The sequence below is a fragment of the Takifugu rubripes genome, chromosome 8 (assembly GCF_901000725.2).
Source record: "Takifugu rubripes chromosome 8, fTakRub1.2, whole genome shotgun sequence".
NCBI lineage: Eukaryota > Metazoa > Chordata > Actinopteri > Tetraodontiformes > Tetraodontidae > Takifugu > Takifugu rubripes.
The window spans coordinates 3,058,660-3,082,189 of record NC_042292.1 but is presented as its reverse complement, the minus strand read 5'-3'; the positions used below and the strand labels follow the sequence as shown (position 1 = coordinate 3,082,189).

The window sequence follows — 23,530 nt, the reverse complement described above, 5'->3', positions numbered from 1 at the left end:
GAGGGGACCAGAGAATGCTACGGAGTCCGACATCGTTTCTGCGTAGTTACACACCGACTTCAAGTTAATTTTAGTGACCTCCGACTGACGAAGCCGGGTGTCGTTGGCTCCGACGTGAATAATAACTTTACCAAATTTACGATTACGTCTCGCCAGCAGCCGTAAATTTGCTTCTATGTCGCCCGCTCTGGCCCCCGGAATGCACCTAACTATGGTCGCTGGAGTCGGCTTCACGTAGCGCAAAACAGAGTCTCCAATTACCAGGGTCGGTTTCTCGGCGGGTGTGTCGCCGAGTGGGGAAAAGCGGTTAGCCACGGGAAGCGGTTGGTGGTGCACCGTGGGCCTTTGTTTTGGGCTACGCTTCCTACGAACCGTCACCCAACCGCCCTGGCTAGCCGGCTGCTCGGCTGCTGCCGGGGGACCGCTAGCTGAAGCTACGCTAGGCGGCTCCGCAGCAGCTAGCTTACCCTGGCTACATGACGCAACTCCAGCTAACTCCAAGCTGCGGAACCGCGTCTCAAGCTCGCTAAGTCTCGCCTCCATAGCCGTAAATAAACTACACTTTCTGCACCTATTCCCTTCACTAAGGGAGGCAGAGGAGTAACTAAACATTTCACACTCTGAACAGACAAAGACACCGGGTGAAACAGACGGTGAGGCCATGCTAACGCTAGTGATCGGCGAAGCCCTGTATTTGTTTAATATGGGTTGTTTCTTACTGTTGATATCAGGTGACTAGAAAGTCTCAAGTGTTCAAAATTTTAAGTAAAGTGAATACAACACACCAAGTGTTCAATATTAAGTGAGTACAACACACCAAGTGTTCAATATTAAGTGAATACGGCACCCCGTGCACAATGCAACCAACGAACGATAGAAGAGACAGGAAGTGACGCAATACTCACGCAATCTGGATCTCAGAAAGACTCCTGAACTGATTCTTTGTGTTGTGCACAAATCAAGACTGATTCTGGCTGAAGGCTTCTCACTGTCACACTCGGACTGATAACTTTCATACCGTCTGAGCTCAATAGTTGTCTTGGTCTCTCTTTCTCTGACTCTCTCTCTCTGTCTATGAAAAGAACTGTGCTTGGGGACCTCATTTCTGAATAGATGTACAGGAAAATCTGCTTTTAAAATTAGCATTAAGACAATATTGTTTCCCTCTTCGAGTTAAATTCCTGTTAATTTGGCACTGTTTGTCCATCTAAATTTGACTTCAGTCAAGCACTATAAACACCAAAAGTTTAACTTGTTCGTTCGTTCTGCTATTTGTAGTTAAAACCACTTTAGTTAGCTAAAGTGTCAACTGCATATTAGCCATGTGGGTGCCATCTCCTCCTGATGGCTTGGTAGTTATGTCACTTTTCCACTGAAGCCTATTAGCGTTGTGCTGCCGCGTATTGAAATGAGGAAGTCACCTACAATAAGGCTGAACCCAGTGGGGGGAGAATACACACTTTTTTGCTGATAATTACGTGCAGCACCAAGAAACAAGTGAAAAGAAATAATCAGTGTCCTTCAAGTCCAGCTCCTTTGATCAGCTGCTGAAAGGACTTTCTTCTTGCTTTTATCGTGTGTCTTTGATGCCTGATGCTCGTTTGTGCTCGCTGGTGGCAGCGCGTCAGTCTGACAGTGGCTCCGCTGTTTCGGAACCAACGCGTCACAACCAAGGGTTGTTCAAATCATCAACAAGAAAATAGTCTTGGTCAAATCCAGCCAGAAAGCCAGTCACCGTTCTTCTGCAGTGCATTTGTCTCACTGATGAAACGAGATATTTCTGTCACTGCTGATGTTCAACACCTGAGCTAGAAAGTTGGAGCAAACTGCATCAAGTCCTGGAGTTTTCTCCAAAGATGTCAGCATCCCAGTGTCGGAAACCCAAATGGAAGCTCAAGGTTGTTGCTGAGTGCCTCCAGTTCAGTCAGTTGTTTCCCTTATACACTTTTAATTTTTTCCTAATTTAGTTTGGTGTAGAGTCTCATGTGACCTTGCATTTCTCTGACATCATTAGAATCTGCAGTTTGAATGCATCCTTGTTCGGAAATTTCTCTTGACATTCTCTGAATGTTGTTTTAACCTTTTTTTATGTAATAGTCTTTTGTTTGGCCATATTTCACTCAAAAGCTTATCAATCACTGTTCCACCAACCAGTTACTCATTTAATTCACTGGTTTTAGCAAATGGCTGTTTTTTTATGCTAATTCACGAGCTGATCTTGTCTCGCCTCTTTCAGCTGTCATTGCCGTCTCTAAAGTTGTAGCTGATTCCTTTGTTTTATCGTCTCAGCTGGAACAGCAATTGCCTATAATAAGAGGGTCTGAGGGCTCTGTCATTAATAACCAAACCTTTTTCAAAAACACGTTCCAATGTCTGCTCTCTGCTGCCTCCTGTAGGACAATCAGGGAGCATCTTGGGGAACAAGAAGTTTCCATCTCCCTCACCATAGACGCTCTGGAGGAGAGCGACCTCGGCAACTACTCCTGCTACGTGGAGAACGGCAACGGACGCAGACAGGCCAACATCCAGCTCGCTAAGAAAGGTGAGAGCAGTGCAGACGAGCAAGCGTCGATTTAAAAGTTTCGGTTTTTCAGCACGAGTGCAGCCCAAGGTCACGCGGCCAAATCCTTCAATAGTGTTTGAGCTATTTTATTACCACAGACCTTCACTCTGACAGCACAGCAAACCTCTTGCAGCAGTTTATGGAGCGCAGCCAGAAAAAAAAGACATTGCATTGCATAGACTGACCAGTTCGTTTTTGCCTCAGGGGGGGAAAAAAAAAAAAAGGAGCAGCGTGATAGTGCAGAGAGCCTATTCATCCAGCTCAGCCCGAGGAGATATTCGTTTGTGGGAGAGGAAAAAGCTCTTTCGGAGGGAGGCAGCGGTCCGTGTTATGATACCAACAAGCTGTTTCACTGCCTGGCAACGATGTCGTCTTTGACACACACTCAGACACACTCGGCCTGAGCGTAGAAACCCGCTTGGATCGCCGAGACCTCCTTCATTTGATAGGTTCACATCACCGGATGCTCCCACACTCACACTCACGTGTCATGATTTTAGCTCACAGTGGAAGACTGAAAGTTGTTTTGGTTTTTTTAGGTCGAAGCCTGGTTGTGTGAGTAAAGTTTCTAGCGTGTGAGTGTCCTTAAAGTTGTCAACACTGAATAAATTTACATAGCGAGCTAGTTTCCCCTCTCCTTTAATCTCGCAGCTTTGAATCCGGCTCTGATGGCAGCCCAGTTCCACTCCATTTGCCTTATTAAAGTGGTTTACGTTGCGCAATGGAATTTCAGAATAAACCCGAGCAGAGTAGCTACAACAAGTCCACTTTCACAAACCAAAAAGAGCATCACATATATCAGTATTTCAGACCCAACAAATGCAAAAACATGTGCACGTGAGAGTGGCTTGGGTTGACTCGTCTGCATCATGTCTGACTGCATTGGGCACACAGTGAAGGTCTGGAAGTTTTTTCCTCTCCGAGTGCTTCTAATTGCCTTTCAGTTCAGGTTGAAGGGGTTTTCTTTACAGTATAATGGAACGTATTTACATTGCCAAAAGCACTATAATAATCAAAAGGAAACACTAGAAAGGTCTCTAATCACAAAAAAAGCACTGCACAGTGGTCCAAAATACGGAAAACTGTACAAGAAGTTTTCATATTCAGAAGGGACTCGTATAAAAAAACAATGAACATTGCTCAGATATTTGCAAATGGTGCAAGAAATGCACAGCCAGCACAGGGGGGAATTTAACTGATGCTCAGGGGTTCTGTTGGTGGGAGATTAGATTTCTCTTCTACCAGAAAATGCCAACGTTTTTCCTTTTACTTCCATCTCACATCCTAGAAAACAAAAAGAGAGATGAAGAAGTGCAGGGATGGAAAGAGGGTGATGAATGGCCTGATGCCTTGTGACTCCACCAAATCCAGTCTTCTCGCCGTCATGCTGCTAATTTGTCTTAATCTGTCCCACTGCAACGTCGCTCCAACATGAGAGAGAAGAATTGGCTGTAATTGCTGCCTGTGAGGAGCAGCTGGCTCCTCGCAGCCTCCAGATATGCGAGCTGTATTCACAGGGGCAGGAGGACGCCGAAGCCCGAGCTGCTTGGATCTGCTGCTTGTTACCCTCTCCAAGAAACTGGTGCGAGACGAGTTCCGAGCTAAGAGGGACGGCGCCTGACAGACCTGCGCTCATTCCTCATCTGCCCGCTTCCGCCTGTCCGCAGTCCCGGTTGAAGGTCGTCATCCCAGACGAGTGTGATGAAGCGGCGCTGAGCGTTGCTCGTTAGCTCTATTGGACATCATCCTTCATCATGGGTGATGTCAGCCCCATGGCCTCTGCAGCGCAACGGGCACCAGGCACTCCAGCGAGGTTAAACGCGAGTTAGTGATGGATGTGACGCGCACAACTCTGCGCGGTCTGGGTGTGTGTGTGTGTGAGTGTGTGTTTTACTGTTATCATTATTCAGTCGGTGAGGGCTTACCAGCAGGCGCTTTCTGAGGCACGGCCAAGAGGAACCCGTGGAAGATGGAGCGACATCCGAGGGGGAAGCAATAGGGCCTTGGACAGCAGACACGATCAGGGAGAGATAAAGGCTTTGGTTTCAAGGCTGCGTGATTAAGCATGAACTTTAAAACAACTTTGTCCTGCAGCGTAATAAATTTGTGTCCGAGGGAAGATGCTAAAACTAGCTGAAAGGGTTGAGAGGAAACGCGACACAAATGTGGAATCAATGATCAACCGTCACTTTTCAGCACCCTGGTAGGAGGCTGAACCTAACGAGCATGCTATGGAGTGTGGGAAGACACTGAAATACCCAGAGAAAACTCACACAAGGCCCTCATAGAAAGGCCCCGACACATAGTTGAAAGCAGACCCACCGCCCTGCAGCCATCGGCGGCGTCGGCCTTTTCAAAGCAAATATTTCGATTTTCGGCCACTCCTCTCGTGCTTTTGTTCAACCACATTAACGTCTTAAAATGACAAACTTTATAAAGACTGCATGTTTCTTCACATATAATTTATTAATTTTGAGTGGCAAAGACGTTCTTATTGTATAGATGAGGCTGGTCAACCTGAGGTTTTTCAAGAAATTTCCTTTTTTTGCCTCAAATAAAATGAAACTGCATTCGAATAATTAAGAGTATCTCTATCTTGTGTCCCTCATATTGGGTCACCCGTGGATAACCTCTAACCTTTTCCACCCACCCTCTTCCTCTCTGTCACATTTTGGCCACATTAGCAGAGTTGATGTACACGGTAGAGCTGGCCGGAGGTCTGGGCGCCATCCTCCTGCTGCTGATCTGCCTGGTGACGCTGTACAAGTGCTACAGGATCGAGCTCATGCTCTTCTACAGAAACCACTTTGGGAGTGAGGATATAGATGGAGGTAAGGCCTTATTTCTTTTAAACATGGGGATTCAAATTCTAAACCTTCAGCTTGCATCTCAGCCGGCTGGAAAAGCAGACGGCATCCATTTTCTGCAGAATGTTGCATAAACCTGCCTCTTAACTCGCAGCAAATGCCTCGCCGATTTTTAATTTGCTCCCCGTTGTCACATTTGCAGACACGTTGAAGCCGCGCGTCGTCTCCTGACATCACAATGCAGGACTTTTGGGTAATGAAGCAGTCGGGTCCCAAACCGCCGACAGGAAAAGTTGCTGAGTCTCAAATGTTGGGTTGAGCATATAAAGGGCTTGCTAAAGTGCTGTGGCTTTCACTTTCATTTGTTGGACGTGTTGCAATTTTAATTTTAAAGCCACAGGTAGGCGAAGGTGTGACGGGTGTTTTTAAAGCTGTGCTGCATATCGTCTGGGGGGAAATCATCTGCTCCTCAGCTTGGCAGCAGAGGATCACCACCTTTGTGTCAGTGATGGTTTCACTCCATGAAAATCCACATTTTTCCACTGACAGTTGCCACAATAGACCGTCTGCCTCATTCAAAGGGAAACACACTTTTCTTTTTACTCCAGCTTGCTTCTGTTTATTTCATTGAAGGAGGATTTTTGATGTCCGCCTGTGTTTTTTGAAAGTTCTTCAATTCGATGGAAATGGGACCAGGCAGTTAGTTTATAACTCCAACACTGCATATATTGCCTGCTGTGACAATTATAAAGTTGCGCTCTCAGTGTTGGTCTGGGCCGGAATTACAAACATCGGATTTTTGAAGATGTGGAAATGTGGGAGTTTCAGCTCCCACAGCTGGTCGTGGGGGGCAGAGCCCACACTGGCGGCGTCCTGCTGCAGTGGATGATGATGTCCTTTTGATTTTCATGTCTTATTTTCATCTTTTATAAGCGTTAGATGCTCGAAATACTAAAACCTCAACCGCTCACATTATTTACTTGAAGGGCACTCAAACATTCGTCCTCTGAGGGAAGGCTGACAGATTTCACACAGATTTCATTTTTTAACTTCATTTTTTGGCTGCATTTTTTTTTTAAAGTGGACCAAATCGCCAGAACAACGCCACGCAGTTGCAACAGTTTACCACAAACAAGCACTGACCAGGCTGAAGACGCAGATTAACACACTTTAAGGGACGGGAAATCCGTTTTGTCCATAAATGTCCATCCTGAAATATTTGCATTCAAGCCTTTTTCCCGATATGATTCAGTCTCTTACTGTTTTGTTTTAAAGCTTTTAAAATAATGTTTGTGTGGATCCTTGTAAACCGGTCCTCCACCTCGAGAGGGTGGTCGTCATCCTGCCTAGTTTTCCGACTGTGCCGATGGTTTGTGATGCTGCACAATCAAAGAAATGATGTTTTCCTCTGAACACGTCCTACAAAGCAAAGTCAAATTGCCCCCGTGCCAAAAACATTAGCTCTAAGGCCCCATCAGCAGCCGTTAAAGAGCTCCAATAAAAGCTTGATTGGACCTGGTGGATGAGTCTTGGTTTGAGAATGCATCAACTGAAATAAGAAGCAAGTTTTAATTTGATTCTCCTGTAATGAGTCTCTGAAGCAGCAGCAGATTCACGGAGAATAGGATTAGCACAGAGAAGCTGAGCGACTGCTTTGGAAAGAGAGTTATGAGCTTTAAAGCAAAAACTAGTATTTATCTGAAACCCCTCTGATAATATAGCGGCGTGCTCGGCTTCACTGTGATGTCGGCTACAGCAGACATCCCACAGAAAGCCGCTGCCTCCGGCTCTGTTGGACTTCAAGACCCTGGAAAAGGCAGAAACACGGCGTTGCTGTAATAGATGGCACCAGAGACCACTTGTGTTGTGAAAGGGAAGGAAAAATATATTTGAGTGCCTTCAATTTGATGCCAAACAGCAATTGTCTCCTTTAATTGTGCCACCCGAGTGGGCGCTTGAAGGGAGTAACTGATTTTCAATTTGTTCTCCAGTATAAGGAGATTGGGTTCAATAAGACGCAGCGGGTTGCCTGTGGTGCTCTCGGGAGAGTGCCGATACTGTTCCCAGCGCTCCACTCAGTCAGATCATCTCGCCAGCGTGCAATCAACGAACGCGCACCTGCACCACGCCAGCTGTAACAGATCCACTCTACAGTTTTAACTTTCTCCAGCATTGGGTATTTTTAAGCAGGGATAGGAGTCACCTCTAGACAGCAGGGAAGGGGTTGAATTGGGTGGCGTAAATGTCCATCGGACGTATTTCCTCAGGATCCATTGACCTGCTAAAGTCTCTCTTGGGACCTTATACTCATGGGGCCTGTGCGTTCTGTGGTCAGAAATTTGATGTACGTCCTAGAATATGCTAGTGCTGTTTCCAATTCCAAACTTAATGGATCTACAACAATTTAACAGACCTGGGAATCATTGTGGACATGGACTTTATCTACTTGCCTGCCTGCTTCCACTGGTTCTCCAACCCTATTAGATGCAGAGGGACATTCGGCTTAGGTCATTAGTTCAGACATCTGTCCTCACACCGCTAGATGGGGCCCAGTCTGACACACAAGACCTGTAAATCTTACATAATTTGAACATTTTTGTCATAGCTATTGTAATCTAAGGATAAATGTTACATTACTACAATGACGTTTCAGTAGAATTATCCCTCCCAAGAAAAGGAAAACATGCTAAGCCCTTTCAGGAGGACGGTAGGGATGGTTCTCTATAGAAGCTGGTGCACTGGGAGGGGAAGTCCCTACATGTAAGACATAGTTGCCAGCATAGACGTTTCATTAATAACGCCCTTAAGCCAGGATGCACAGAGATTTTTCTTTTCTCCCCAACATAAATCTGCACCCACCGCCAACAAAGTGCTCGTGCTTCAGGGCAGCCACTCCAGGAACTAATTGAACGGCTGCCTCCCCCCCTGTGCCAGATGTAAAATTGGAAGCCTTGCAAAACAATGGGAGGGACTGTCAGCTATTTGTCAGTGGTGCAATTTAGTTAAAGACCACTCAGTTGTCACATTGTGTGGGTGTCAGTGGAATCAATAATAGGCTTTGTGATGACAAGAGCTGAGCAAGCTTGTCAAGGAGGCGGGGGCCTCCACGTTGGGCCATAAATATGACTGTCAGCGCTGTGTGAAATTATGAGGCTCTACGTGTGTTCTGAGAAGTTTGGTGATACCAAACATTAATAGGATTCTCATCTATCTCTCTCACACAGACGCGCACACACAGTAGCTGTATTGGAGACTGTTTCATGTACATATTTCAAGGGACTTTTTACAGCTGCAGACTGACTTGTCAGTTAAATGCTTTTGCTGCTGTTCCCTCAAAACAGGGAAAATCCTGCAACAGCTGCAGTGTATCACGGCAGGAGATGGACCTCGCGTTGGCTAATGATGGGGTTGGGCTCATCCATTTTTAAATACGTGGAATCAAATTCTTGGCTCATATTTGGACTTCTTTAATGCAGCCTGTGTTTGTGAGTCTTACTGAGGACAAAAGAGGAGGCAGAAAGTCTTCCGAAGCAGCCAGGAAGGGAGGCAGCTGCAGCTAATGGCCTGGCCAAGCAAATGCAGGGAGGAAACTCCGCATTTAGTGATGGATTTAAGGCATTTATTGACTGGGATGGAGTGGGAAAGAACTAAATAGCAAATATTGCGTCAGTTTGAAACTACTTCCTTGCCTAACTGTCTAGAGAGGCAGCCAAACATAAAAGAATTGGACAATAAATCTGTCGGTACAACTGTCGAGGCGGAAACGAAAAAACAAACAAACAAACAAATGGAGACAGAAACTGAGTGCTGGCGAAATTGAGAGCAGATTAATGCTGTTTCTTTGCATAAATTACAACGTCATGATACAAAGATGGTTGAAAGCTGTCCAACTTTCCCTTTTAAGATGCAGGAAGGAAGGAAACATCTTCCTGAACAATTTGTGCAATAATGCAGCCAAGTGCCAGACTCCATTTAAACCCGAGTGAGCGTTCCTTATTTATTCTTCCATCAGAATCTTTAATCTTAGTTGTTTCCCTTCATGGCAACAGAAGTCAATTTTTTACAGAGCAGGAAGGAAATGTTCCTCTCTTTGTCTCTGACTGCACTGATAGATGATGTAAATGGTCTGGAGCCTTATATACTCCACTGGCAGGTTATTTGTTATTCGGGCTCAAACAGTTGCAGCACAACTTTAAAGCTTACAAAGTTGACTTTTTCTTAAAGGTTAACGGTCACTCTTGCAGCTCCAATTATCACCCGGTACCGAACGATGTGTCAAATATCGGACTCTGCATGGGCCGATGCGCTCCATCCTCATATGGGCTTGCATGTTTTAATTTCTCATGAGACGTTTGTGTATTTCTGTAATTTCTGGCTGACTGATAGCAGTCGGCCCTGCGTGTGTGCACCGTGCACGCTCAAGTATGTGTTTGTTACCTCCAATGGACTCCTCAGTAAGTGGAATGGAGCCTGAAGATACCCCACAGCTTACGCCTCCAGCTCTCTTGGCACTCTCCACGGCAAGTTCGAGGGTTCGCAATGTAACTGCGGGTCGTCCGTGCAGTCGGAGTGTAGGAGGGAGGAGGGCGACCTCGGAGGTGCAGCGAGCCCTCAGATGTACCTCACCGGTCTCACGTAAGGAGTGACTTCACACGATGCAAGATGAGGGTCATCCCGCCTTCGAGAGCGACATGTGAATCAGCGCCGCTCAGATAGCCCTTCATCTGCCCACACAACTCTCCCTTTGAAGCTGCCTGACACTTCTTTATGCCACCATCAAGTCAAATACAAGCCAAAGGACTTGGTTATTGTAAGTGATCAGGGGGTTACTTTTTCATTATTTTTGCTCAGCCCTGAGGAGTAAAATGAAGTCTGCGCTCCAAGAAAAGAGCAAGATTAACTGTGCGGGATCAGGTGAGGTCAGTGAGCCCTCTCCAGCGATGCCCAAAAGTGAAGGAATGTTCTCTCATAGAAGAGGGGAGGACGGGTATTACATTGGCAGCTAACTGTTAGAACTTGAAGGGACACCTCAGAGGTCGATTTCCAGTTCAGTTAATAAAAGAACCATCCCAGTCTGGCTTGATTCCTCATCTCTCGTGTTCTTTAAATCAGTCGGAGTATTCAGTAGATCGCTGTGCGGATCAGAGCGAGGCTTGTCTGTTTTTCAAGGTAAAGTCAGCCATCACTCATGGGAGGGGGGGGGGCGATAATGAAAAGCAGCAGGATGGCCGGTGGCAGCGTCCTGTCTCAACGAAGCTCTGCAGTAAATGAATAGCTCGATGCTTAGCTTCTTATAGCACATCACTCTGCTGACTATAGCAGGAAACATTATGATCAACTCATAAAACAAGGACAGTTTTAATTGAAGCAAAGTGGTTTGGGACCATTTTAATAGACGTACCCGGGGCGATGGACGCGGTCGCAGCAACACACTTGCTTTGATTCAATCTGCTGAGAGCAAGGCCTTATTTCCTCCGTCTGCAGCTGCTTGATAGCGAGCGTAATGAAACAAATGAAAGGGCCGTTAAGGTCCTGGTAACGGACCTGTGGCTTCTGCGGAACAGGAGCAATATTTCACCCGTCTTTATTCTTGTCTCCATGCAGATAACAAGGACTATGACGCTTACCTGTCCTACACCAAAGTGGACCCCGACCAGTGGAGCCAGGAAACCCGAGAGGAAGAGCACTTTGCCCTGGAGATCCTCCCTGATGTCCTCGAGAAGCATTATGGGTATAAACTCTTCATTCCAGACAGGGACTTGATCCCCACAGGAAGTAAGCTCTCTCTCTCGCGGCGATGTCACGTTGTCTTGTCGATCGGTGTTGCTCGTGCTGTCCGTGCAGCGGTGCCGTGCCTTGTTTGTGGCTCATGTTGTGCATTTGTGTTGTGGCAAAAATTGACCCCTCCTCCCGAGACCATCACTGCCCATTCTCAAATTGACTCTTTCTAACCTCTGGCTGAACTGAGGTGGATCAGTTACTTTGAAAGGTGGTGTTTAGAGGGTGGTCAGCTGCTGTTTTTCCCATAAGAAGCTCGACAACCTGAAGGGACCATTGAAAGGTTTGTAGGGGACCTGATAGGACGTCTAACCTAAAGTATTCATGAGTAGAATCTAGCTGTGAACAGACGGGCTGAAAGCTGAAACCCAGTTTACTTCTAACATATAAAAGCACAGTGGTTGTTTTCTGACAGCCCATCAGTCAACTCTTATACTCTTTGAAGGGAGGTCTCTACTTTTGTTGTTGTATCACAATCCTAACAATATTCAGCACAAGACTGTTGAAACAGACAACAGATAGTTTTAAAGCCAGCTACTTTATTCTGGCGTTAGCTGCAGCATTAGCCCCTTGGAGCTAAAGAAACCAGCTGAAGACACCGTGCATCTGGTTGAAACATTTGGGACAGAACAAGGCTCCATTTTTAATAACCCTGCTATTCTTATTTCTGTTCAATTACAAGTGTATTTTTTTTAGATCCCTGAAAAACTCCCGTGCACCAAGCTACACATGTTAAAGCATTGTTTGACTTGGTTTCACAGTATCTCCCTGCAGCACTACGCGAGTATACGAGAATTCAGAAGGAACTGATCTCCAATGCTTTATGAACTCAGCGCCGGGAAATGAAACTTTGTAGAAAATAGTGCAGAAGACAGTTGAATAATTTAATACAAACTTTATGAGGAAAACATGTAAGCATATTCTAAACAGTTTGGAGGGTTGAGATTATTTGCAGTTGTTGATCTAATAAATACAGGTGACGCTTCCTCTCCAGTTTTGAAGCCTTTCGGTCTAATTGTCTCTTTCCACATGGTGGGAAAACTTGCAAAGTTGTACGTAGTTTCAAGCTAGAAGCCACCTAATTTGCCCTTTCTGTGAATATACACAACCTGCTCAGGATTTTCTGGAAAGTTACGCTTTGCCAGAAGCAAAGTGCCATTCAAGCTTATGAGACACTTAAAAATATAGAGGTAAAAATTAAAAGGAAATCTGTAGTTTTAGAATTATTTGGTCAGTTGTGCCTTTCCGAAAGTGTCTGTTTAGCTTCAGTTCAGCAACCTGGTGGGGGATGGAAGAGTCAGTTGACTTCAGTCTCTTCAACAGTGAAGCGTATGATTCAGGTTGGGGAAAAACCCTTCAATCACCACTTAAAGCTGGTGAGAGACTCTTTGTGCATCTGTAGCACAATGAGCAGAAAATACCAACCTTATTGTTAGCAACTATGCTGCTGATCCAGCTCCGTCTGAACTTCCTCTCTGCATGCTCTTGTGTGGCGATGCTGTCTTGTCAGAAACACTCTTCACGCATGGATGTTAATGCATGTTTCGCCATCATATACTTCTAATGGCGTACTCCCCATGAGCTGTACTTATCTCTGATTAACCTGTCACAGATGAGTTTGATTATGTCATTACGCTATTAGCCTCCATTTGAGTACTTTGCATCTGCCCGTCTTCCCACCCAACCCGCCATTACTAATTACGTTCCTCTCCGATGGCGCTGTGCCAAGGTTCTAAAAGGACTCTCTTGTTGTGGTTATGTGCTCCATGCAGAGGGGGACTGTTGTAATATGGGAAAAAAAGGCATAAAAAAAAGCGCAAGGACTGAAAGGAAGTGACTCATGTCAGTCGCTATTACAGCTTGACGGTTTAGTGTGTGTTCGCTTAAACACCGTTGGGTCATTTAGGGCTTCAGAACCTTCTCCTGCTCATGAAACCCCACTATTTTGACATATTTCTTGTGTAAAAAGGATAATAATCACAGATTAAAGAGGACAAACCTGTGGCCAGCGCTTGTTCTTTTTATGCTACATGTCCCATATTAAACTGGAATAAACTGGTCAGCACGAGTGCTGTGTCATGGTTGCCAGCGCAACGCCCGTTGGAGGAACACAGTTTATGCCAGAGCCATGTCCCCACATTTACCCGACTGTTCTTTCTCATTAAAATGCTTCTCTGCAAATCTTGAATGTAAATATCTATGTTTAGGTTTCACCAATGATCATTTCCAGGATGACACAAGACTGCTTAGAGGTACTTTTCTCCAGATTTTTAACACTCGATAACGAATCCGTCCAATATTGCAGGTCTAAGTAGTTATTAGAGGATTTATTCAGGGTCATCAGAAGTGACTAATAGGTTTCTAGCTCAGTGTGTTGATAACCACTATTTATAAATCTTAGACGATTGTTTCAGGTGTTTACTGCAGGTTTCATTTGTTTTGGGGTACTTTTAAAGGAACATTTGACCCAATAACCAACCTCGGTCATTGTCTGTTGCCTCCACTTAAGTTAATGACTTTATTTACACCACCACAGAAGCGCCTGTGCTGAAGCATTTCATTGTGCAAGAGGGTGAAAATAAAGTTTCCAGATAATGACTCAATGTTCCTTTAAGCTCTTCCTGTAAGACCCTAACAGTTGAATCGGCAAATATTAAAACAGTTTTATGTCTATTTTCAAGCCCATTTGCCAGCTTCTGCCCCAGTTACCCCAGTTCTGGTCCTGCTCATTTCAGCTTCAGTGCCAAACTAGCACATCCACTTCAACAGCTACAGCGAGGTGACAAGAAAGCTTGCTGGGTTACCATCAGCGACAGGCTGAGGTGGATGCAACCGCTTCTGCCTCACCCAAACATGATGTTTGCTAATAAAAGCACAGAGAGAAGAGAATTTAAATTGGAGTGTCGTGATCATCCGTCCTCAGGTGTTAAGATTCCGGTTCTGATGAAACCATCTTTTAGCTGGTGTGAAGGATCAGATCGCACTTTTCCTTCTTAAATGAACAGGTTTGATTATTTGAAACTCAGATTTCAAAGAAAGACCCAGAGAGTTCTTCAAACGGCGTCCGTGATTACGTTGCATCACATTTCCTTCGGCCATTAGCTCGGCGTGCTTTGATGTTCTTTTAGAGTAAATACGAGTAGAAAGGAGCCAGAGATTAAGTTTCCACTTGTGTTGCTTTTGATGCAAAGTGAGCTACATTCTTTTCTGTCTGTGTGCACTCAGCCTACATCGAGGACGTAGCGCGCTGCGTGGACCAGAGCAAGCGCCTCATAATCGTCATGACGCCCAGCTATGTAGTGCGGAGGGGGTGGAGTATCTTTGAGCTGGAGACAAGGCTGCGCAACATGCTGGTGACCGGCGAGATCAAGGTCATCCTCATCGAATGTGCTGAGCTGCGTGGCATCATGAACTACCAGGAAGTGGAGGCCCTGAAGCACACCATCAAGATGCTGACGGTCATCAAGTGGCGCGGGCCCCCCAGCAACAAGCTCAACTCCAAATTCTGGAAACGGCTCCTCTACGAGATGCCCTTCAAACGCATGGAACCCCTGAGCATCTCCCACGAGCAGGTGCTGGACGTCAGCGAGCAGGGTCCGTTCGGCGAGCTTCAGACCGTCTCGGCCATCTCCATGGCAGCGGCTACCTCCACTGCCATGGCGACGGCACAGCCGGACTTGCGTTCGACCTTCCATAACTCTTGTCACACCCAGATGAGGCAGAAACATTACTACCGTAGCTATGACTACGACCTGCCGCCCGGCGGCACGCTCCCGCCGCTCTCCACGCTAGGTAGCCAGCACACTTACTGCAATATTCCCATGACGCTCATCAATGGACAGCGGCCACAGTCCAAGTCACCACGCCAGCAGAGCCTGGACGAGGCCCACGGCAACAATGCCATGCTGCCGCTGCTCCCCAGGGAAACCAGTATATCCAGCGTGATCTGGTGACGGAGACCGACTCATTCGGACTCACTGCTGGACCCTGAAGGCACCAGATGGGCTTGAAAGACATTAAGCTACCTGCTGCTGTTGAATTTGCACCAGGAACCACCAGGGAGGAGGGCAGAGACCTGATGAGCACGCGCGCGTGTTGGCAAATCCAATAAGAGCTTTTATTGAAAAGGACTGAGGAAAAAAAAAAGGAATCAAGAACTTTTTAATGCCTGTATAAACACTCACGTAACACAAGCCACCACTTATAATTTCCCCAGAAAGTCATGGAAAACAGGGTCCTGTATATAAGTTTTTTCTTAATCTTTGTAGCATCAGTGTTTGAGAATTGTTTCTCGTTGACATTTTAACATCAGTCGGGACTTTTCATTTGCGTTTGTAAAAGAAAAAAACAAAAGCTGCGGCCCGCGTGAGGTGTTTTGGTTAACCATTGTTACCTTTTATGTTCATTTGCTGGCTGGTGTAGTTTATAGAGCTTCTTCTTTGGGGGGATTGGGGGGGTGGGTGCAAGGGCGTGAGCAGCAAGTCGCTCTGGACTTTACAGGAGTTTCAGCGGGCTGCAGAGAATCTGGATTCAACCAGAATATGCAAACTACGGAGTCCGGGGGGGGGGGGTGGCGGGGTGCAGCGTTGGAGATGGGAGGTTCGGTGAATACGGTGCTAGGCTTCACGTTTCTCTCACATAACAGTTCAGTAAAAAAATAAAATAAAAAGCCTTGCTTACCTTAACAGATGAATATATCACTGAAAAGTATGTGTATTATTTTATGGAGAAAAAAAAAGTCTATTTTTGTAACCGAGGGATATTTGCTTAGAGAGGTTATACCTAATGTTTCTGATCGAAGGAAGTGGTTCATAAAATAAGTGTTTCAGTAGAAGTGCACAGCTCACTAAAAGATCCTTCACTAAATGTCTTACCCTGATATTGTAAGAGGGGATTTTTATTTTTTTTTGGTGGGGGGGGGACTCTCCTCACACCCGTTGTTTTCGCAGTCGTGTTAGCCTTTCACGGTCGACTTAAACGGATCGAGCTACGCCAGAGACGATGTCGGCCTCGACCACTGGTGTCACCTGAAGCATTTACTGTGCCCGATTTCTTCCCTGTAGGACCAAACCACACTGTCTAGGGCCACAAGCATCACCTGACCCTCAGTTCCCAGCTCTGCTGTCACCTGCCGTACCAGTCCTCATGGGTACCGCTCTGTCCATCGGGTGGGTGCCCTGGAAAACCAAGCTTTCACTTCTGCGTTCAGACTCTGGCGGGAATTTTGTCCCGTAATGTAAAACACCTTGCTTACTTTGAATGAATATTTAGTCACTAATATCAAAACAGTAATATTTAAGACGATGTAATCACTTATATGTTTGGCAGTGGGTGGTTGCAACTCTTCCGACTGAGGCGAATTCATGCTTACAAGGGACAGGGAGGATATTTAAGACCGCAGAAGAAAGGCTGAAGTGAATTGAGACTCGACATTAGACATTAGTTAGACCAAAGGAAGCCACAGTCAGCTAGCCTGCACTTGTATCGATCCATCGGAATCAATAGGTTTTCATCAAATCATGCAAAATAAGAGCTATTGTCATAAATCCATCGAGATCTAAAGGCCTGTTAAACTTTACTGATGTGCCATCCCTCCCCCACCCTGGAGAACTCAGCCTAATGCTAACAAAAAAACATGCCGACTCATGTACAAGCGTTTCATTTAGTGCCATAAAATATGTCAAATTTCAGGTTTTGTTTTCCAGATTTCTGATCAATCCCCTTTAGGGAACAAGGAGAATTGCCCAAGAGCACCAAGGAATATGTCGTGCTGTCGTATGGCGTCGTGTAAATATTACCCAGACAATAAGGTGATAAGGATGAAGACAATCGAGCCATATTCATGAAAATAAAACGGTCGTCACTCAAACGTCCTCAGAGCAGAAGAGGGCATGTGGAATCGTGGGATTGAGATTGTAGTTTAGCTCCTGCGTGGATTACAATGCTTTCCAAGTGAGGAGAATCACATTGTTTCATGATGAATTGAACATTTCTTAGTTGTGATGATGAAGATGACGAAGAGTACTACATAGCACAGAATAAGTCCAGGCACTTTCACGACTCTGAAGACGACGTGTCTTCTGTTTCTTGATTTATTTTGTATTATGTATCGACAATGTTCATTAAAAGAGATACTCTTGTTATTAATAAAACCACATTTAAGATAACATGATGATGATGATGTGTGTGTTTTACAGGAATTTAAAGAAAAGCCACCAGCTCATTTGGTTTCCAGAGCCTCTGACACCACCAGGATCCTTTTCCTGGTGCCCCAATGTTATTGTTCCAACACCCTCCCTTAAAACTTCAGTTCTAGTCAGACTGTGAATCAGACCGGGGTCTTTTCAGAATAAAGCAGGAAGGTCAATGCTTTAGGTCGGCCCGATCACTGCCACAGGAGTAGAGTTGTTTGCATTCACAGAACTCAAAAAACGAATAACGGCATCACCCGCATTAAAGAATATGAAGTTTTGGGTGTTTATGGTGTTACCTGGTTTGGGTTTGAGTCTGATATTCATATCTGACTGCCAGTGTACAGTCTGATATTATATTTACATACGTTACATCTCAATATTTTCTACATTCCTCCAACTCTTAAGGTGGTCAACGTGCTGATTTTTGGTTTATTTTTCAGACAGGCTCCAGCCAAAAAAGGTGGGACCAGCGTTGATGATTATTGAGGAGCCCTTGGCTCCATACACTCGCTTAAAAACGTATCTTTCCCTCTGTCCCTTTTGGGGTCACAGGGAGGGTGCTGGAGCCTAGCCCAGCGCTTAGAAACATATACTGAAGAATAGGAGCATTAATATGTGCAAATGTTTGGCATTGATGTGCCAAACATTTTACAGGAGCCCACTGCAGCTGCATGTTGACCAACGTCTCCACATGCCCGATTTGCAGCATCATCAGTTGATGTTTGTGTTTCTGAACGCAGCTTAAGATGTGCCGGACTAAAAAACCACAGGTGAGTTTGCTCACCTAAACTGTCAGTAAACTCTCTTGAGAAACCTGCCTCACTTCTCCTCCTGCTAATGATGCTGCCGTGATCAAGGCAACAGCAGAGGTAAAGAAGTATAAAGTCCCTGCAAGGTGGCCGAATTTACCCTCCATGTTCTCGGCTCCAGTTTTGAGATATTAGCCGGTAAGAAAATGGTATTACAAGTGAATCTATATAGATACTGTGGACAGCAGAGACACAATATGACATAATGAATTGATGTTTTCGTAGATAAAAGTTCAAAGTCCCCCGATAATCTAGAACATCACCAAACTTAGCTCTTCCTTGGCCTGTTATCACCATTTCCTGAAAATGTAATTAAAATCCCTTCAAACCTTTCTAAGTTATTTTGCTAAATGGCAAACAACGGCTGTCCCAACCTTCCTGGCAAACCTATTGTTCATTCCTGTCATGTCAGCATCAGATCGCCCCTGCCCACTGGGTTTGAAAACCATATATCATGAACAAGGACATGTTCATGTCTAAAAAAAGACAAACTTGGAACTATTTAATGTGTTCAATTACATTTGATCACTTGATGCACAGGAATGCCATTTCCTGTTAAATAGTGAGTTGGAGGATTTACCCCCCCCCCCCCCCGTCCAAACTGCCACACAATCTAATTTAAGTTGTGCTGCATCCAGCTGTGTCATATCATCACAGCCAGAGAAACGTTCTGTTCTGCGGAGGCAGAAATACCCGCAGATGTTTTCATCTGAACCGACGTTCTGCCATATGGCCGACGTGTCTGCAAGAAGAAAAAGGGAGTTCCGGCACCGCTGAACCACCAAAAGGAAATAATTTCCACTTGATTACAGTGTCGGTGTATAATAGGCTCCCTGAACAAATGTTTCTGACGTCTGGGACTCATTTGCTTCAGTCAGAGCAGATTAGACTGTTTGTACATGTAGGAAAGCGCGTGCAGGCAGAGGATCTCGTCCCCACATACACGTACGCGCAGCGTTGAGGAATATTAGTCACTCTGGCAGGTATAGCATGGCCCTCCACGTCTCACGGGGCCTTGTTAGGTGGAGCTCAGTGCCCTGTGTCACATGTCTTCCACTTGAAGAAGCAGGCCGTGTGTGTGTGTGTGAGAGAGAGAGAGAGACATTTGGAGACTGGTCACAGGCAGCTGTTAACCCAATTTTGGAGTAATTCTGAACTTGCCATGGTTCAGCACAGTATAATTACCTGTGCACACATTCAGTGTGTGTGTGTGTGTGTGTGTGATCACAGAATACTTCCCGACACCCTCCAGAATGTTCTTGGTTCAAGAGCAACCAGGATCTGATGTGAGGTTGGAGCTCATTAAAATCGGAGCGGTCCCACGACACTGTCCGTCCTCCGATTTGAAGACGTCGGGAGAAAGCTGAACAAAATGGAAAGAGTAATGCTGCCATCTGCTGGACGCATCCCACCCTGCAGCTGCACACAACCAAGAAAGCAATTTGATCCATTATGGCGAAAGTGGGGTGATGTGTGGATCATTCTGGGTATGATGAGAATCACGGCTCCTCTAAATTGCCCCAGCTGAAGTCTTCACGCCATCTGAAAACTATAATTGTGATGAATGAACGCGTGTGCATTTCCCCAAGCAGAGCACTGCCATTAGATACGCTGCTACTAGTGGTCGCATCTCTCTGTTTATTGCTCCCAAATGAGCAATGGTTCAGCCCAAGTGCAGCAAAAATAACAATAAACCTTGTAGAAAAAACCTTCTATAAGGCTAACACCGCTCTCATCTGTGAAGGTTACTGCTACAAGTGATTATACTGTTTGGCAGAGATCTATTAACTATTAAGCTGATTAAACTCATTTCCATTTTGGGGCATAAGGCAAGTGGTTTTTTTCCAAGGCAAGTAAAATAAGGGAGAAATCAAAAATCATGACCCACACTGGACAGGAAAGGACAAAATTAATGTTAATATATAAATGAGAAAAAAAAAGCATTCAGATTAGATTAGATTAGATTCAACTTTATTGTTATTGCACATGTACAGGTACAGAGCAACAAAATGCAGTTTAGCATCTAACCAGAAGTGCAAAAGAAGCAGCAAGTGAGGATAATAACTTAATAAATACAGTATGGCGGTTATTTGGCGAGCTCAGACCTCTTCCAAGCGGGTCATTTCCTCAAATATTCTGAATTAAGTCGTATGGTAAATATAATGTATATAGGCAGTAGAAACAAGGTTACAGAACACAAAGCCCCTTAGCTTTTTAAGATCAAAGGTCAAAGTCCCTCCAGAATCTGAAAACCACTTAAATTTAATGAGTCCTTTATCAACATGATTGGAAAATGTATTAGAATCTGTTGACACCATTTTGAGTCATTTTGCTAACAAATAAACTCACATAACCTTGGTAAGGTCACTAGGAAAGAAGGTTGCCATTAGCCTCGCGATGACCTCAAGAAATATGGACGGAGACTTTCTATACACAAACTATATTGATAGAAGATTTCTGGAGCGACAGCCTCACTCTCGCCCACGCTTGAGCATCTGTGGTACACGGAGTCACTCCGAGAGGTTGCGCCTTTTTCCTCCTTTTGAAGGAAATGTGTAACGACTGACACAATTTCCTAAATAACTAATTAGCTATACTTAAATTAAATTAACCAGACCAGTCGAAAACATATAAATAAATAATCAGCAACTTAATTGTACTTTTCCAGAGTAACTTGCTAGACCCTGACAACAGATATATTATATCATATATTATCTAAAATAATAGCATTTGAATCAGAATCAGGTTTATTGGCCAAAGTGTGTTAACATACATAACTGGTCTTGGTCCCATGGTGCTGCAGTCCTGCTGTACTCTAAGATAATGCCTAAGACAAGTCTAGACTCTAGCCATTTATGATGTGCAGCTGATTATCAAAGATGACAGAATTCCAAGGCTCCTTTTTCACTCCACCAGACTGTTGAAGTTGTTTAACCTTGTTGAGCTGTGAGACAGGCGTGGTCCAGATTAGATGGGGAGGGGCCCCCTGACGTCGCGGTTCCACCACCCACTGGGCGTGAGCCCAACCTTTACCTGCCCCCTCCTCCGAGGTGAGTGTCTGATCAACACCATTCACAAGAAAGGAAGTCGCCAGGCTCCCTCCCTGTCTGTCCACATTCCATCGGAGGGAGATATGGACAGACTTGGACTCCAAAGCGGATGTTTTACAGTAGGTGCAACCCTTCACCTGCACTATTCTAAAAAATGCGTAGCGTAATTCCCGGGTTATAGAGCGCGCCTGGTTAGAGACCACATAGTCTAAATATAGAAATAAAATCAAATTTGTATTTATACATGACGCACCTGTCTATAAGCCGCATTGTAATATAGGTTACAGAAGAACACACATAACCTGTCTTATGGTGTGCAGGTGCAAACAGTAATTAAAACAGTAATTAAATACATCAACAACCAGAACTCAATAAATAGAACACTAACATTGAAAGTTGCAAAAGATAACATTTACAACGAACAAAAACAGGGTTAACACCAACCTGAACCCACAGACACACTGCCACAAAGCATGCTGGGAAATTCCCACACTGACCCTCTCCAACACGCTACACTACCTTTGCTTTTCTTTTTAAACAGTGCCTGTGACGCGGCAGTAACACTAACAGGGCTGGTTAAAAAAACATACCGGTAAAATTTCTTCTTGCATTTTCCATGATGAGGGTCTGTTTATGCTAATTTTATTCATACACAAAGCGCGAAGTTACGCTAAACTTGCGTCTTCCTCGACACATATATTCCACCGGTCTCTCTTACCTTTTCTGATCGAGCGCCCCTAGCGGCCGATAGAAAAAATACACAATTAAGAAAAAAGTAGCGGCTTATAGTCCGGAAATTACGGTACTTATGTTTTGCTTATTGCTGGGTTTGTAATTGTTTTTTGTATGACCGGGACTTCGGCTGAAATCAAGCATTTTAGTTAGTCTGGTGCGTTTGCGTTATTCCTGCAGCAGCTCCCCTTGGTTGGTTCGGATCGGCACACTTTGGGCGTTAAACTACGCCGTTGATTATAAATTCACAATATTGCTTTCATTCAAAAACCAAACACGCAGACTGGGTGAGTCTGAGTCAGCCTGAGTCTGGCTCGGATCAATGAGGATCGATGAAAACACTGCCCCCTGCTGGCTCGGTAGGACGCTCAAATAAAATCAAATACAGCGTCTCCAACACGCCTGGGAAAAGGTGCTCGGAATCTGGTCCATGGCAAACAGCAAGGAGAGGAAGGAGATGGTGGTGGCAGAGGTGAGGAAGGAGGAGCACTATGAGATCAAGGCCATGTCCCAGGGCCAACAGGGAAGCTGGACAGCTGGAGGGAGTTTAGAATCGGATATCAGATCAGTCGGACCTGTGGGGGACTCCACAGGCAAGGCTTAGCTTCCCTGTCCTTGTTCCTGCCACCAATGGTCGGGGAATGAGGAGGTTTGCTCATTCTGTGGCGCTCCAACACAAGCCTCCCACACACCTCGCCAGGCCGGCAGGCTGCACTGTCTCAGGGATGCTACAGATGGCGCCATGATCAGGTCCTGAGGAAGCTGCTTGAGGAGCTCCACGGTTGTCAACAGGGCAGCGAAGAACCACCATCACCAGCAAACCACACCAACTTCATGATAATTAACCTTGTCTAATAGGAAGACAAGTTATTTTAAACAGATTGAATTTTTTTTTTTTTTTTGTCTGTCTTAAGTCCTGCGTCCTTGTCTTTACAGGATATGAGCGTCTCTCTGGATGAGCTACAGCATCCTGTGTCTACACTCCTGTTTCTGTTGCTTTGCTGATTGTTTCTGAAGATGGAACAGGTGGGTTTATAATGGCTGCCATTGGTCTCCGTGACTGCTGCTACTGGTGATGATGATGATGATGATGATACAGTGATGATGCTGATGGCAACGGTGAAGAGGAAGATGCTGATGATGATACAGTGATGATGCTGATGGCAACGGTGAAGAGGAAGATGATGATGATGATACAGTGATGATGCTGATGGCAACGGTGAAGAGGAAGATGCTTGTGATGATGATGCTGATGATGATACAGTGATGATGATGCTGATGATGATACAGTGATGATGATGATGATGCTGATGATGATACAGTGATGATGATGATGGCAACGGTGAAGAGGAAGATGGTGATGATGATACAGTGATGATGATGCTGATGATGATACAGTGATGATGATGATGGCAACGGTGCAGAGGAAGATGCTTGTGATGGCATGATGACCACGCTGATGATGATGATGATGCTGGTGCATTCACCCATTCCTAAAGCTTTTTAGTTGAAGAGTGACTTTGAGCAGAGGACACATGTAGATCGTTCCTGCGAGTTGTTATTTTGACACTACATCCGCACAGCAACATGCACAAAC

The 23,530-nt window shown here is 45.1% G+C and overlaps 1 protein-coding gene across 2 annotated transcripts in view; it reads left to right on the top strand.

Annotated features, from left to right (window-relative positions):
- Nucleotides 1–17,315, top strand: part of LOC101068376 (interleukin-1 receptor accessory protein-like 1) — a 197,424-nt gene extending 180,109 nt beyond the window's left edge. Inside the window, exons 8-12 of one of the 2 annotated variants that reach the window (XM_029840706.1) lie at nucleotides 2,397–2,542; nucleotides 5,248–5,394; nucleotides 10,975–11,145; nucleotides 13,356–13,400; nucleotides 14,374–17,315. In XM_029840706.1, the coding sequence (XP_029696566.1) occupies nucleotides 2,397–2,542; nucleotides 5,248–5,394; nucleotides 10,975–11,145; nucleotides 13,356–13,400; nucleotides 14,374–15,101 (1,237 nt within the window). In that variant the 3' untranslated portion in view covers nucleotides 15,102–17,315. The remainder of the gene's footprint in view (nucleotides 1–2,396; nucleotides 2,543–5,247; nucleotides 5,395–10,974; nucleotides 11,146–13,355; nucleotides 13,401–14,373) is intronic. The other variant, XM_029840707.1, reaches the window with a different exon arrangement.
- Nucleotides 17,316–23,530: the final 6,215 nt, after the last annotated feature.